This window comes from Sinocyclocheilus grahami, unplaced genomic scaffold (assembly GCF_001515645.1).
Source record: "Sinocyclocheilus grahami isolate Dianchi unplaced genomic scaffold, SAMN03320097.WGS_v1.1 scaffold85.1, whole genome shotgun sequence".
Lineage (NCBI taxonomy): Eukaryota > Metazoa > Chordata > Actinopteri > Cypriniformes > Cyprinidae > Sinocyclocheilus > Sinocyclocheilus grahami.
The window spans coordinates 1,027,616-1,044,944 of NW_015505264.1; the positions used below are offsets into that span (position 1 = coordinate 1,027,616).

Consider the following 17,329-nt stretch of genomic DNA (forward strand, 5'->3'; position numbering starts at 1 on the left):
ATACACACACACACACACACACACACACACACACACACACACACACACACACTTATATTTTCTTTCAGTGTTTTAAATAAATTGATAAATCAATCTACATGAAAAAAGTGTCATACATTGTTTATTCATCCACCATTCATCTGTTTTTATTTTTATTTTTATTAATTTAATCATTCATCCATACAGTTCAGTGATGCTAACCTGACCTCCCCTTAAAATACAGCAGGAGCTCTCTCTCAATAAACATTACAATAATGTGAGTCATATTGTTGACTGGAATCCTGAGTCTTTATGTCCTAACACTATGGCACAGAACAGCAGAAAAACAAACTGGATTTGCTCAATGGAATTTTCCTAGTAATTAAAGGTGTGTGCCAGAGGCCAGACTGTGAATTGGGATTGTGTTTATATGAAGAATGAATTCATGGTAAAGTGCTTGACCACTGAAGTGTTGCCTTTGTAAAATGAACATACAGTGGGGAAAAAAAGTATTTAGTCAGCCACCAATTGTGCAAGTTCTCCCACTTAAAAAGATGAGAGAGGCCTGTAATTTTCATCATAGGTATACCTCAACTATAAGAGACAAAATGAGAAAAAAAATCCAGAAAATCACATTGTAGGATTTTTAAAGAATTTATTTGCAAATTATGGTGGAAAATAAGTATTTGGTCAATTACAAAATTTCATCTCAATACTTTGTTATATACCCTTTGTTGGCAATGACAGAGGTCAAACGTTTTCTGTAAGTCTTCACAAGGTTTTCACACACTGTTGCTGGTATTTTTTGGCCCATTCCTCCATGCAGATCTCCAAAAAAAAATGGGTACAATGAGCCCTGATCGGTGAGTCACATAATAGGTTTGACTACATCAGATGCAGGGATGGATGGACAGTTTAGTAGTTACTGTAATCTGCCATCTAATCTGTTTCAACCTCACATAAACAAAAACAGCTTCTGTTCTGACCCTGAATGCTCTCATTTCTGCTGTCTCCAGTATATATGCTGATCTATATACATACTGATGAATAATTTAAAAGAAACATACCTCTGTACTGCAGTCATTTCTGTTGCTGTTGCTACACTCACATAAACAGGACCTGCAGGGAATGCAAAGATGCAGTAAAGTAAGTTGGTGAGGCTACAAGATATAGGGCAGTGCTAATTTCATGCATAACTTCGTTTTAGAGGAAACAAGGTTTTAAGGCAGTCAGCAAGAAATGTAAATGTATTCTGGGTCATTGCTTCTCTCTGGAGACTATTACAATAGTAATGCTCTATATGGGCGCAATATGAAAATGGCATGTGTGTATTTGCTGACAGGGTATGCACTATGAATATCTGTGCTGATGTTGCTCATTTACTAGAGTTTGGAAGGAGAACCACTCTATTGTGACCTTGTGCCCTTTAAATGCAGAACAAAACCGGAGGGCAGAATATGCCTGACAAGAAGAAGCAGCAACTGCAAGTGTCTAAAAAAATGTTGAAATTGATCACTCAAAAATTTAAATTTTGTAATTTGTTCACATTTATTTGCTCTTGTGTCATTTCAAACCTGTATGACTTTCTTCTGCAGAACACAAAAGAAGATATTTTGAAGATCATTAAGGTTCAAAGGACTTTGGACACCATTGACTTTCAATGTTTGGACAAAAAAACATTTTTCAAAAATATCTTCTATAATCTAACGAAGAAAGTTAGACAGGGTGGCGCCGATGGCCATGTGGGCAGCACGCCGACATATGGTGCAGTTGCACTTTGGGTGTCCTGAGATTGAATCCCACCTTGTGGACCTTTCCCGTTCCCACCCCCCATCTCTACTGTCCTGTCAAGGAAAAATGCAAAAATGCCCAAAACAAAAAAAAGTTATACATGTTTGGAACAACATGAGGGTGAGTAAATGACAGAATTTTCCTTTTTTGGATGAACTGTCCCTGTAAAGTCGTTTAGTCACCAACAAATGCTTCTTTTCATGATCTGTACTCTTCTGAAAGTCCTAAGATGGCCTGCTGACTTATCACACCGTCCACTAACCACAGCGTGAGCTGTGATCTCATTCAATCTCCTTCGCTCCGCCCACAACCCCTCCACCATGGGCTCTTTCCTTTACTACAGATACTCCAATGTTATTTCTTAGTTTTCTTGATATCTTGTGTCTACCTCTGTCACATCTTGTGGTGCGGATGTCACTGTGGCGTTTCCTGATTTTGCTGAGCATCTTTATGCTTTGTAAAGGTAAGAGACAGGACTCTATCCAATAGATTACACTGATTTAATTTGGCTAACAGTTTGATCAGCTGACTATTATCATCTGGGCATTAGGAAAATTATTTATAAAATTTTTTTTTAGAAGGATTCAGCCATTTCTTTTCGAAAAAAATGGTCATGACTATATGGTCATAGTTAACCTGGGAAGTTTTTCATTTCTTATTCAACATTCTGTATTTGAAGACTTCAGATGCAAAACCTCTAAGCCCGTCTCAAATTTTTCCTTCAAATTAGCTTTTTTATCAGGCTCCTATGAATATAACATTGGACATTTTTGGAAATAAGTCATTCAATAACTAATTAATAACCATTTCATTAACATTAAAGTGAATGTACTGAACCTTAACATAGAAGCCTGATAAACATGCTAATTAAAAAAAAGACAATCTTAGACGGCCTTAAGAGGTTTTTGAATCTGAAGTCTTCATTTATTCTATTCAGCTGTGTGATGAGCTGCAACAACATTAACCTTAATGTTGTTGGGGTCTGAAAGATCCAATGGCCAATTGAATAGCTCAAAGAACATTTAGGTTGATATTTGGTGTCTTATCCAAAATTTCAACTATTTTAATACACTTTAAGTGTCTCCCATGCAAAATGTTGCATTATTTATGTTGGAGGTCTCAAAGACTCAAAACATGAATAAATGCATAGTTATACTGCAACTTGAATCCAGACATTAGAATGGACACCTCTCACGTTTTCAAAAAAAGTGCATATTCGCTTTGTTGTGAAACAAAGGCATAACGGGGTTTTGATTAGGTCAAAAGAATAATTTGAGGAAAATAAGAGGTGATTTTTTTTCTGGTATCTAGGACAGTTAATGATCCAAGGACTTGAGGATTTATTTGTAGCCTGTTTTTACCAATGTTATTTCAGTGACGTGTGTAATGAGTAATGCGTGCAGATGGCAGACATAACAGATCAGCGTGAAAGAGGGTTAAATACAACAGCTCATGTGACTGACACCTGTAATCATCTCAGATCTTTCTACTGGGGGAAGAGGAGGGGGCAGGGGAACATGTGGATGGAGAGGTGGGATGATCTGCTTTTTTATAGAAGCATGATCCAATTGTGGCTTGCGTGCAGGCTAATTACGGAGCACAGATTACCTCTAGGGTCGGAAATCTACATGGAATACCTGAGAGGTTGCGTGGCTTAAATATAAGGTTTACACATCATATGGTGTGAGGATCTGCAGGTTGATCAAAAGGATATTGTGCAGGTTGATGGCAAAGAGAAATGGAAGCATGAAATGTTGATGTGTGTTGTGGAGATGACGCACAGCAAGATGAACGGGAACTGGGTCGCTAAAATCCAGCCTTACTTTACTTGTGGATCAGATTGTGTCGATTTTGGGGAAAAAAAGAAAAAAGAATAGAGATGACATTAACCTTTATGAGTTTTTTCCAAAATGTACAGAACAAAATTGTTATCACCAGTCTCCAGAAAATCAGGAACATTTGTAAATGATCAACTAAGGCATTATGGTAAAACTAGGACGCAAAACACAGAACAGATGTATGAATTTCACTGCACTATGCAGATGCTAGAACTATTCTCAGAACTACCCACACTTTTCTGAGCCATTTTTGACCTTTTCTTCACATTTTAAAAATCTCATTGATGCCTGTTAAAAAATAGTGTGTTATGTTGATATTATTTTAACTAATCAAAAGAGCCAACTAGCACTATGCTAAGCTAGATGGCTAAACTGTGGCTAAGCTTGCTAACCGAAGGCTACATGAGAAACACAAAGATAGCAAAATGTTTAATTTGAACATTTTGGCTCTGGTAATATTTTGTGATATGCAGACATTTAACATTTTCATGATTAAAATGCAAAAAATAATAAAACAAATGTACATTTTCTAAAAAGAAATTCTAAAAAAAATTAAATTCTAACCATGCACTGAATACCCATTTAATGTTGTCTCAGCCAACTGAACTGACAACCAGAAAGTGTCCAAACACTTTTATTTGTGTCTTTATTTTGAATAAAACTAACTTAACATTGTATAACGTGAAACATAAGCTTCTTTTTGTGCAAATTTTTGTTTAATATGCATTTGTACAATATTTTTTAAAATAAATATCACTTGGTATAGATCTGTCCATGCTGCAGTGTTATTTTAGCGTTATTTATATACTATGATAATATTTACTAATATTTTTATTTTCTTTTATTTTTATATTTAAAATTTTTATTTTAGTTTAATTTTCAGTAATTTTTCTGTGCGCATTTGTAATTTCATTAGTTTCTTCAAATATTCCTATATAGCTTTAATTAATTTAACTTTTAGTCATTTTAGTACTTAAACTTGCCACAGCAACATTTCTAATTTTCATTTAAGTTAAGTTTACAGTTTTTTTCTGAAACAAAAGTAGCTAGAAACAAAAAGGTATAACAAGCCATAACAATGATTCAGTTCAGTAGTTTACAACTTAAATCTCTTTCACACAAACACAATACAGACCAGTAAACCAGTGTCGTCTGTCTTTAGGTGAAGACAGTGATTGCGACAACTTCACCGATTTGGATTTCCATGAGTCTTTTATGGGGACCTATCTGTACGTGCGCCTGCTGCTGTACACCCGTGCAAACCTCGAGTGTGGTCAGGAGCTCCCGCACCACAACTTCACTCAAGAACCCCTGTTTAATGTAAGCAGACCCACTACCTTTGTCATACATGGGTACCGACCCACAGGGGCACCGCCTATCTGGATCAACCTCATTGTGCACTTGTTAGCAGCACAGAAGGACATGAACATCCTGGTAGTGGATTGGAACAGAGGGGCGGCCAATCTCAATTACTTCACGGCTGTGGCCAACACACGGGGTACGGCTGTGAACATCACCGGCTTCATAGAGAGTATGAAGGTAGGGTTAGTAGTCTTTCATTAGCGTTTCAGCTCTGAAATAGCTTTGGCCAGTAAGGTCTGCCAATTTAATCAATATGGTGTTACTTTCAGAAAGAGGGAGCATCTCTTGACTCCATTCATCTGATTGGGGTCAGTCTGGGTGCACATATAGCTGGATTCATTGGCGCAATGCTGGGAGGACAGGTGGGCAGAATCACAGGTGAAATTCAGGAAATCCAATGAAACAAAACCGGTCGTACCATCTTCAGTTAGTTATTCCTGTCCAATAAATATTGTTTACTAAATGTTTCACCTGGTCGACTCTAGGTCTGGACCCAGCAGGGCCAATGTTTGCCAGTGCTCCCACTGAGGAACGCCTGGATCCAACTGATGCCCAGTTTGTAGATGTGCTGCACACAGATATGAATTGTAAGTATAATAAATTTAAGGACATGCTACTGAAATCACAGAATAAACAAAAAAAGATGAATATTTGTTGTATATTTCACATTTTTGCGTGTGTGGAAGGTCATCCAAGTATTCCATGCATACTTAAATTTGCACACTGTTTTACTAAAATAGTATTGCATAGTGTGCCAAACATAGCCTAAAAATTCAACGCTCAAACACTGTTTCCTGTCGCAGCTTTTGGCCTTAGAGGAACCCATGGCCATATTGATTTCTATGCCAATGGAGGATTAGATCAGCCTGGATGTCCCAAGACCATCTTCTCAGGTCAGTTAAGTTAAGATAAAACATTTGGGAAAGGTCAGATTTGAGATCTGATGTAATGGTATATCCCATACAGAATGCTCTCCAGACAAACCCCCAAAACGCAAAAAGCTGGCTGTGTAATTAAGATTCTGTCATAATTAAATTATGCAATCCTCACAATGGGTTTGAGTTGATTACAAGGTTGTGTTAACAGGGTTAACACGTAATCTCATTCCTTCTCTTCTCCACAGGAAAATCTTATTTTGTGTGTGATCATCAGAGGTCTGTTTTCCTGTACCTGTGTGCTCTGAATCACACCTGTAAACTTATGGCATATCCGTGTTCCTCATACAGCGACTTCCTCAGTGGTCAGTGTTTGCAATGTGAGACCTTCAAGCCTGCTTCCTGTCCTGTTCTGGGTAAAAGCAATACATCTATTAATTAACCACAATAAATGCAAATATGAATACTGAGTAAACACTGCAAGTGTGATATAAACAACAGTTCAATAAAGAAATGAATATACAGGGTAACTTACATTTTAGACACAATATTTCCAGGTACTGCCAGCCTGCTTTTGCTCAGCCAATTAAAATATTTCCTAACAAACTACACTGAAAAAATTTGGTGTAGAAACATTTTTGATTCAGAAATTGCTTGTGAATTTCACAATTGACAGAATTAAATGTTAAGAAGGACTGAAACAGTATTTTCTTTTAAAACAGAAATAATTTTTACAGTAGGCTATAAGAACATCATCAACCGTCACTTGTCCGAGCAACACACAGTAGTTGTGTTTCGTTTCTAAACGAATCAGTGTTTTTTTTCATCAGGCATCAGTTGATGATACACGGGGCAACTTTTTGCCGTCAATGGGGAACCAGGTGAGACACAGGGCCCACGACCGATCTAAAATATCCAGATAGAAATTTGTTACCCATTCTCAATGGAAAAGTGCCCAAGAAATATTGCTCAAAAAAGTTACCAGTCAAAATTGCTTAAAAAGTTGCCCAGTGTATCATCAGCCTAGTCAGCTGCTTGTCGCCACCTACTGTTGTAATCACAGAGCGATTTTAAAAAAAAACAGGGCATCACAGTATGGTGAGGGGCGTAACATTTCTGTCACGCTTGAAGTATTCGGCCAATCACAACGCACTGGATAGCTGGCCAATCAGAGCACACCTCGCTTTTCAGACCGATGAGCTTTGTAAAAATCGACGCGTTTCAGAAAGGCGGGGCATAGAGGAGAAACAATAATGTACAGTATGTGGAAAATAATGTGTTTTTTGAACCTTAAACAAAATAATGTTCTTTTTAGCAACATCATATGACCCCTTTAATACTTTTATTTAGAAAATATGCATTATTAGATCAAAAGAGACTACGTATGTTACAAAATATTTTTAATTAAACTGTTCTTTTGAACTTTCTATTAAAGAAAACGTATCGTGGTTTCGACAAAAATATTAAGCAGCACAACCGTTTTCACAACACTGACAATAAGTGCTTCTTGAGCTTCGTTCAACATTTCTGAAGGATCATGTGACAAAAGATCTAATACTTTTTTTGAGCCAGCAATTACAACCAAACATATGAAGCAGAGTGATACAAACAAAAAGGTCACAGTGCTGTTAGACCCTAGCTGTTTATAATGTAAGATTAACCATGATCTTCATCTTCAGGCTATGACATGAGCCAGTGGAGGGATACACTCTTGAGGTTGGGGCAAACAAGAGCGTATTTCTCAACGACGGCAGAGCTCCCCTACAGCAGTGAGTTAGCAGCTCTATAACGGCTCATTGCAGAGGTTTTCTTCTCAAAAGGGGTTGTGCAATATTCTGATTTCTCATTTTAACAGAGACAAGCTACAGAGTGGACCTAGTTACCTGGAACCAGTTTCTGCGCTGGGGGGTGGTCATACTCCGACTGTACAACGGGAAAAATGTAATAGAGTCCCAGATAGATACGTACGTAACTGCAATAATGAGTTTATAGATCCATTCATCTTTGACTTGTCATCATGTAATGGTTGTTTTGAATGTTTTTGTTAGGAAGCAGTTGAGGTTTGAGCAGTATACATCCACTCGATTACTGGCACAGTTTGATGAGGATTTATATCCAATTCAGAAAATCTCTTTACGGATTGTCACTGGGAATATGATTGGACCTCGATACAAGATAAGGCTGCTTCGTATTCGGATAACCCCACTGGAAAATCCAAACAGGTGAATAACTACAATTACTTTTCTGAATTACTGCCCATCCAAACTTTCCTAAACTAATGAATTAAGACACTACTGTTCAAAAGTTTAGGATCAAATGTTTTCGAAAGAAGTCTTTTACATTCAACAAGGCTGCATTTATATGAAAAAAAATTGTGTAAAATACAGTAAAATATTATAACATTTGTAATGCATGCTCAACAAAAATATGTTTGTAATTATGGTGCCTGCTCCTTTCCCCAACAGGCCACTAATGTGTCGATATGACATTATTTTGGAGGAGAATGCTGAGGTGTCTTTCAAACCGTTGCCCTGTAATTAATCTCATCTGTAGAAAATCACATTGAAACGCCTATCTGAACTATAACAGACATTTCAAAGTGTCTAAACAGTTAAAAACTTTTAGTGCCTTTTCTGTGATTACTACTGTGATTGTACTAGTATAAATTGTTATACCAGACACATTTTGTGTTGAGGGCAGAATTAAAGTGCAGTTTTACAATATTAAATTCTGACTCCTGTTGGAACGATCTATATAATTTCTGTATAGTTATGTATGAACCAAATATTCTACTGTAAAGATGTTTTACATGTACAGCTTTTGCATTCTTTTGTAAAATAAATTATGTGGACTGAAACCAGCTGAAGCGTCATTTGAGAACATTTGGGCACAAATAGATTTTATTTTCTACTTTTGAGTTTACACAGCAGGATACATCAAATATGAAATTATTTTGTCATATGTAGGTACGACAAAAAGTCTGTATTTTAGTATAAAAGCAAAACTATCCATGTGTTGCGTACTGCTATGAAATGGCAATTGAATTTCAAAATTGAATTGGCAATTACATTTACATATTGTATAAATTGTAATTTGTGCCTTGTAAATATTGTGGAATATCAAATCAAAAACTAAACTGTGGTTACTCCACTGATAATGAAGAATAGCATTATTTCAGGATGAGAGCAGGGCAAGGTGATACTTAATCTTTATCACTTTAACTTGCCCATTGAGGTGCCCTATTTACATTTGTTTCCATCTTCAAATCAAATAATCTTTACAAGCGGTTTCCTTAAATCAAACAAATTGTAGTGGGTGAATAAAAAATGGATGAAAAAGATCCACCAAATGTGGAGAAGCAGTGGACTTTGAATCAAGGTCTTAGTGGTTCTAATATCAAAACGGACACAACAAAAACACAGTTGCACACAAGTGACCTCAGGTCTGAATTGTTGACTTTCTTCTCACGCACTGCCACCTGCAGGTAACAAACAAAACTAAATAGAGAGAACAGAAAAATAAAGAAGCAATGTACACTACATCAAATACTTATGTTTGAAATTCAGAGAAATAATGTATAAATATATATTAGTCAAAAAAGATATATATAAATACATATTTATCTAAACATACATAATCATAATATAATTAAATACACACACACGCACATTTTCCTCACCACTATTTCAAGTCCTCCGTCCCCGTGGTCTGCTTTTCCGATTGAAATTCCCCCGCGGATTGAAGTTCTGTCTGTTAGGTACTGGCATTCTTTGACGGGGACCATCCTGAAGGACCAAATTGAGTCATGGTATGAACAATTATACTCTTAAAAATAAGACACGTTTCACATCAACAACAACTCACCCACTGCCTTTGACGCTCATGGTCTTGTTCTGACCACCTAAAGTTCTCATCCACTTCTTCAGGATCATCTCTCACATAGGGATCACTCTCTTGACTTTGGAAAGACAATTGCAATAGACAATAGCTAATTGAACTATGGCCTAATCCTGGCTTAGTCTAAGCCCTGTATGTGAAACCAAGCCATAATTTTGTAAATCAAAAATATTGGCATAGCACCTGAATGTATAGCAATAATATTAAAAGTTGGTCTGAAGACAGCTAACAGGAACACTTTTCAGTCCATACCCCTCAGGAGCCGCTGGAGCAAAGTTTCCCCCAGCAATGGTGATCTTCACACCCTCCATTCGCTGTTGTCTTCTTCGCTCCAGGTCATACCGGAGGTCACTAGGGTCGGGGACATCCTGTCGTCTCTGAAGCTAGCAAAACATTTCAAATTTGAACCAACATACATAAAATATTCTATTTGATGTTGATGGACCTAAAAAAACAGATCGACTTACTGGATCCGGCCCTATCTTGCAGAAGATCTGAGTTTCTGATGAAGGCATTCTGTGTTGCCTATAATAAAAGACCTGAATTTTCATGCTTGTATCACAAATGGTGTGGAGAAAATTTCTAATTTAGGATTGGGGTTATCAAATCTTTAATCATAAATAAAAACATTAATCCTAAATAAAAATAATAGTCATGCTTACCTTTGCAAGCTCCACTAATGAATAAAAACAAATTAACTGGCAAGTGTACCTATTCATGACTGGTCTCACGTTTCCCATCTCCTCCTCCTGTTCTTCTTCTTCCTCCTTAAACTCATCTTGGAGTGAATAAAACTGTTCATTTCCAAAACGTTCATTAAGTGTGATGCCTCGGCCCCTAAAGTAATTTTCTGCAAAACAAATAAGCAAACAGTTAACCAAAATCAACTCTTTGCTACGTAATATAAGCTCTTTCTAAGATACACAATATACTGCCAAGCTAATCCATTGGTTCCTGACCTTTAACTTGGTGCACAAGGGTGATGATCTCTTGGGCAAATGTCCCAGAATGCACTGCTGACTCCCTGTAAGTTCCAGAATGCTCCAGCATGGGAAGGAAATCAAGGCGTTGTCGACCCACATTGACTAAGTCAAGTGATAACTGCCTATCTGAAGAATATCCTAAATGACTGAACAAGAGGTCACATGATATAAAGATACAAGGTCCCATTCCAGCTTTAAAATGCTCCTATCAACAAATTAATCAGATGATAACATGAATGAATATAAACTGGAATAACAAAGTTCATGTACAAATGTTCAGAAGTAAAGTTTAAGATTAACAGCCCTTTACCTGTCATATAATCCCTTTTATCTAGAAATTTACCAGCACTACTTTTATTAATTCTTCTAAGACGTCTCTTCCAATGAAATTAAAAGTGGTCTCCTTTTCAGAAAACAACTTAAACGATTCACTGAGTTGATTCACTGTGACCCAGTAAATAAAAAGTAGGTGCACGCTATTCAGATTGTCATTTTAACAATTCGTAATTTCAGTTCAAATTGAGCATTGTGCTGAAAAACAAAAGCTATACTCAACAATGTTGTGTATGAGATTTTCTAAGGTTATTTCATTCATAATCGGTGACTGATAGCCCAACCCCCTTTGCTACGTAATTAAAGCTGAGACAGTGAGTGCATGAAGTGTCCAACATTCCATAAATTTTTTTTAAAGTGCATCATCAGAGTATTTAAAGTACACTTCATATCACTACATAAATAATTGAATGGTGCATAATAAAAATGTCAGGTCATAATAAAAATGGCAAGTTCATGCCTCTCCTCTCACTGTCATTGCGTGTTTCCATTCAGAGGATCCTTCAATAAACAAATTTGTTCCAGAGTGCCAACACATGGCGACCAATAAAATCAGTCAAAACATCTCAATGTGTTTTTTCTTGCAATGCAATATCTTGATTGGTGAGCTTGAGTAATCTTAGACAAGTATTAGATGCATTGAACTTCATAATAAACTCAATTATGGGAGCGATGGCATCAACTTTAGGTAACTGCTGGAAGACTTTTGAAGATCTTCGGTGGGGTTGGTGTCTTCACAGATCCTTCTTCTTGCTGAATAAAATGGCATACCCTCCAATTTCAGCAATGATTGCAGACTTTTACTTGGCATATGGTAAATCATTTCTATGTAAATCTCATAAGCAAATCTTGCTGCTTGACTGTCTTGGGAATGAAATCAAATCTCTGCTGTCAGTTGGTTCAAAGAAGTTCATCTGTAAACAGGTATTATTGTCGAATTTGCAGTTGCCACTTTGGGTCTTCCATTTTCTTCATTGCCAAATCCTTGTTAAAAATACCTCAACATAACAGATGCATATTTAGGAAACTTGGCAAAAATTTATTTTAGAATCTTGTAAATAGCCATGTCTACCGAGTTCTCTTCATTTACTGATACAACGGGATGACTTTCTAATCCAAAGTCCAAATATGGAAACAAAATGCAGAAGGAGGTCCAGTAGATCATCTGGTAATGTATGGTTCTAGCAACGCCAAGGTCATGGGTTTGTTTGGCAGGGAACACAAATTGTCGATCTTGAAGGCACTGTATACATAAATCTCTGGATATAGGTGTCTTCCAAATGAGTAAATACAAAATGGCTTCAAAACGTTCCTCTTGGAGTGTCCATATGAATAGAATATTTTGATTATGCTTTCTTGGTTTCTTTCATTGTGAATTGATAGCTCTTGGTTCTACACAATGGAAACATCACAATGGTGGTCTTCTTCAACCCAAGCATCTTTGCTCCATCCACATGTTCCAGTACTCACTCAATGCAGAATGGGTGATTGCTGAATGAGGTTGTAATCATCAAATGCAGGTTAGTGATCAAATCTGTGTCTATGGGCATCTACCTCAGATTTTTCTGCATATGCAATTTCTTCCCATGGTAAAAACATAAACAAATACATATTAGGATAGTACAAGCAATTAATCAGCTTTGCGGAAATCAAACACATCCGAGACGTTTCTTGAAGACAGAAAGTTGTGTGACGGTTTTTGCTTCAGCGCCAGATTAAATGATTAAATTGTCCTCTCAGCCTCATCATCTTCCTCTCAAACAAGGCCATACTTCTTCCCCCACAAGGAAAACAATCTGAAGCGGGTGACAGTCTGAATGCTGTGGACATCTGGAAAACTTGCGCATACCTACTCAACTTCAATTTGATTGTATGGTTGCTGACTTACCTGCAGTCAATGCAGCTTTACAAGTAGAAGAGCTCAAACCCTGTGGGGCACTGGTATTTTGGTGGAGACATCATCTGGAATAGCCAAAATATGGATGAAAAAAGGGGGACTGACTTTCTTTTGCCTGGGCTAACTGGTGGAGAACATCATCCTTAACCAATCATCCTTAACCAATAGTCCTTAACCAAATCAAGATGAGATCCATGCAATTCCAGTCTAGTACTTCCGTCATCTGATGAACCATTGATATGAAGGAATTAGCAGCAGAAAGATGTGTTTTCAACAGGATTTACTCCCAACCTGGTAATTTGGTCCTGTGACTTCTATTTAAATGAAGAGTGAAGATGAAAGGCAATCCAAATCACATCTTCTCCACGGAACAAACATTCCCATGTTAAGACACTCAAGAATTTATGTCAAGAAATAGCACACTGCATCTTGGATATTGCATCTAGCATCTTTTTATGCAAACTGTGATTTGTACAGTTTGGAATTTCTCCACATACCTTCTGTAACCCTTTTCTTGTGAATGATCACCAGTAGTGTCCTTCTCCTGTTGGTCCCATTTTAGGATGCATCAGCCACATCAGGGCCTTGAAGTAGTCCATGTTCCCGATTACTGAACGATTAGTAGCTTTCACATCCAAACATCTGCTTGAACGAGATGTGCATTTGTGTACCAACACAACAGCACAAGATGAATACCTCAGAAATGTCAGGATTCATTCCATTACTCCCTGGTTTGAATAAGATGGCTTAATCACAAGAGATATGACTGAACTTCAGGGGATACATCTAAATATCCTTAAAAATCCTTTCCCTTTTAAAGCTCTTCAGAGGGCTGTCCGGGATATCCTGGCATCCTTGAATGAAGATTATTCTTGCAGTGATCATATTTTGGTATGATCTTCAATACCCATGTATACGATGATGAGACAAAACAGCCCATTAATGGGCTTTTTGGATGCAACTCCACACTTCCCAATGAATCTTCCTGACGTTCACAATCTGTAGACTGTTGTTCTTCATGTCTTCATGGTGTGGGGACAGTGGACACAGAAAAGAGGCATGAACTTTTGACCCTAAACAAAAGTGGTACGACAATGATACTATACCTGTTTTGCCTAACGGGGCGACTCATGTCCACCTTGATCTTGAGGGTCTCCTGTTCACTGAAATCCATTCTAGGTGCAGGACCAACATTAGTGTTTGGCTTCTTGTGATACTGAGGTCTTTGGCGAACCACTCCTTGCCCCATCATCCTTCCACGATTCCTTTGCGATCTCTCTTCCTCCCAAGCGGGGGCAGGTTCTCTTTCTCTGTTCCTCAAATCAACATCCCTCACATCCCTTAAATCCATTTCCCTCCGTGCTTCTGAGTCTCTTGAATGTGACTCCATTCTAGGTTGATCCATGTGTCTTAAGCGCTCTCTTCCTTGAATTTCTCTTCCATAAGAAGAGTAGTTCTTTCTTGATTCATCTTGGGGATTACTATTTGGTCGTCCGCCATGTCTATCTTGTAAGGTACGCGTTTGATAGGCTTGGTCTCTATCTCGATCACGATTCCTCTGGGTTTCACTTGTCCTAGGTGGGTCTCTGCTCCTCAGACTGCCACTCATTTTTGGGGGATCGCGGTTCCTTGAATCTTGTTTTGCAATTCCATGATCGTGTTCGACAATGACAGGTGCACGACGTGGGCTGAAGCCCCTGTGATGCTCAACGAACTCATCCGGCAGACCAAAATCTGTAAGTCCTTCAGAAGGAGGGTGATGTTCCCTATAATCTGACTTTGATGACCTGTATTAAGAAAGCAAGTAACATTTGTCCAAGATTAGAATTAAATTACAATAATAGTTACTAGCAAGGTTTTAACGAACAGTTCAATTAATTGGATCTATATATTCCAATTGATGATAATGACCGTTAACTGAAACTAATCTCAAAAAACAAAAGAAGGGATAACAAATCAAATTAAATACATTACTGACTAAAATGTAAAATTAAAGAGATTAAATGTAACAGATGCAATTAGAAAAACATTTATCCATCAAAGAAAGTGACTGAATCCTTTCTTCTTTTCTTCGTTCCTCTCCATCCACGTCAGACGTATGAAGCGGGGAAAGAAATGCATTCTTGTACCTCTCTGAAAAGGAGCCCCTTTCTTGGTATTGACCGCCATATTCTTCATTATGATATCCATAATCCATCCTGTCCTGTCTTCTTCCTTCGGGATGCCTTGGATAAGACCTGTCCCTCGATTCTCTGTGGTTATGTTGTGAACTGAGCTCCTTATCAACGCCTTCATTCTTGTTCCAACCTGGTGATGGCATCCTGTAGCGCTCTTCTACACCAAAATGTGTGTGATTAGGGGACGGTAACCTTTCCCTAGGCAGCCTCCTTGGAGAATGGGGCGGCCTTTCTTCATCACCCTGCATGTGGTATCTGGTCATAGGTGAAGTCCCTCTTTTTTGAGCATGCTCTATCGCATCAATAAAATTGGCCCAGTGGTCAACATGTTGCTCTCCTTGATAGGAATCTTTGTTCCAATGTGTGCTACTTTCTACTTTGTTGACATATTCAGGGTTTCTCCACACATCAGACTGTACCGATGAATGTATCTGGTTATCATATAATCCTTCCGCTCTCCTCCCATGAATAGTTGGGATTCTGTTAATATTCGAGAGGTTCAAGAAGCTGTTAATAACCAGCAATGCAACAACAAAAAGTTTTTTGTAACACCAATTTTAGATTAAATACCTTGAATACAAGGGAGATCTCGAACGCGGACGTGACATTGTTTCCTTGAAAAACAAGAAACTGTTAGCCATGAGACCAAATTTATGCAACCGAGGTCTCCATTCTGAAAATTTACCAATGTTTTAACAGTAGTTTTTCATCAAAATACAACAGCACAAAACGGCATATTATATATATATACTCCCTTTTTAAAATCCCTCTTTTGCGTGTTAAATATAAAACTCAAGTTTATATGAATTATAAACCTGAAATAGGCACCGATTGTGGTCATAAGTTTAAACAAACATATCTGTAAAGTATTTAGACGTTTCCACACATTTTGACCAGTGAATCTGCATGATTTTCTATTATTTCTCTGGTCACTCATGATTGCTTTTAAGATTTAGTTTTATTAAATCTTTTTTTATTATAGATATTTGAGGCAATTTTCCATTTTTGTCAATTTGTGAAATTAATAAATTTAAATTATTAATACTTATTAGTACCTAAATCATGCTTTCAGTAGAACAAAAGCATGGAAATCAAGTAAAAAAATAAATAAAAATGATAACATTACCAGGTTACAGGAACTCCACCCATACATAATGAAAAAAGCTTTCAAAAGCACTCCAAATGAAACAGTAACTCATTACACTAACTAACGTTACATTAATATTCCTCAACATTTCTCAGATGATCCATTTAATAGGCCTGCGCAACACAAAACGACCTGAGATCGACGATGATGCTAGAGTATGGCATAAAGCACATTTCTAGAGAAACACATTTTGATATAAAAAATAATTTATAGAATAAAACAACAGTAAATAATGGTATAGTACGTTAGTCAGTGTTAGCCTCACATACCCCGCGAAACGGCTTCCACACACAGCTAAGACGATGCGTCCACCAAAATACCAGTTTCTCGCGAAAGAAAGGAGCAAACTGTCGCACAATGATTTACATCACAGATTAAAGAGCTATGAGAATCAGAACGATGACTCAAATATTGGTGGATTGTTGATATATGTATTTTTTTCACACGACCAACTTGACCCAGCGATCCATACACAAGATTGACCCGGAAGAGAATCAGTGACTGACTCGTTTTCAGCAGCTCACAGTAAGCGACACTGGCCCCTACAGACACTTCTGTAGATTGTCACCCACATGTAAAAAAAAAAATAAAAAAAAAATGTATAAATAAAAACACTTTTTTTAACGTTTACAGAAATATCCTCCAAACCAAATATTTCTAATATCATTATATAAATAAACTTTTTTTGTGATTACTTATAATTGTATAATTTTTCAAAGTTGGCACGTGTTTTAAATGTTAACGTGTTTAAGTTTATGATTTTTAAATGATATTTTATATGTAATTTAATTAAATGTGTGTATTTAAAAATGTAAACACATCTTTCTATCTATATATCAATCTATCTATTCTATCATGAAACAAAACGATTCATGAAAGAGAGAAAATGTAAAAGGTAATTCACAAAAATATCAAACCATTGTTTTGGCTATATATTATATTATTTAATATTATATTATATTATACACTGTGACAACATGTTCCGCTATTGGTAATCAAGCTTTTAATAAACTGTATCTAGTAGGCTACAGTATATCCCTGTATCCCATA

General features: G+C 37.1%; 2 protein-coding genes across 4 annotated transcripts; one reads left to right on the forward strand and one right to left on the reverse strand.

The window, feature by feature from the left end:
- Positions 1–1,930: 1,930 nt before the first annotated feature.
- Positions 1,931–8,702, forward strand: LOC107586702 (lipase member H-like). Its single transcript, XM_016274157.1, has 10 exons — positions 1,931–2,233; positions 4,771–5,147; positions 5,240–5,348; positions 5,456–5,557; positions 5,774–5,863; positions 6,094–6,261; positions 7,525–7,614; positions 7,701–7,809; positions 7,894–8,067; positions 8,311–8,702. The coding sequence occupies exons 1-10, from the start codon at positions 2,122–2,124 to the stop codon at positions 8,384–8,386; spliced, it is 1,407 nt and encodes a 468-aa protein (XP_016129643.1). The 5' UTR covers positions 1,931–2,121; the 3' UTR covers positions 8,387–8,702.
- A 10-nt stretch (positions 8,703–8,712) lies between these two features.
- Positions 8,713–16,789, reverse strand: LOC107586701 (uncharacterized protein CXorf23-like). Of its 3 annotated transcripts, none has more exons than XM_016274155.1 (11): positions 16,549–16,789; positions 15,703–15,746; positions 15,085–15,612; positions 14,062–14,742; positions 10,702–10,871; positions 10,454–10,592; positions 10,210–10,267; positions 9,995–10,125; positions 9,710–9,803; positions 9,514–9,630; positions 8,713–9,323 (listed from the first exon to the last, which is right to left on the reverse strand). In XM_016274155.1, the coding sequence occupies exons 2-10, from the start codon at positions 15,738–15,740 to the stop codon at positions 9,532–9,534; spliced, it is 1,938 nt and encodes a 645-aa protein (XP_016129641.1). In that variant the 5' UTR covers positions 15,741–15,746; positions 16,549–16,789; the 3' UTR covers positions 8,713–9,323; positions 9,514–9,531. The 3 variants fall into 3 exon arrangements, with proteins under 3 accessions (XP_016129641.1, XP_016129640.1, XP_016129642.1); XM_016274154.1 differs by having other exon boundaries at positions 8,714–9,323; positions 9,525–9,630; XM_016274156.1 differs by lacking the exons at positions 8,713–9,323; positions 9,514–9,630 and having other exon boundaries at positions 9,723–9,803; positions 9,926–10,125.
- Between the last annotated feature and the right edge of the window lie 540 nt (positions 16,790–17,329).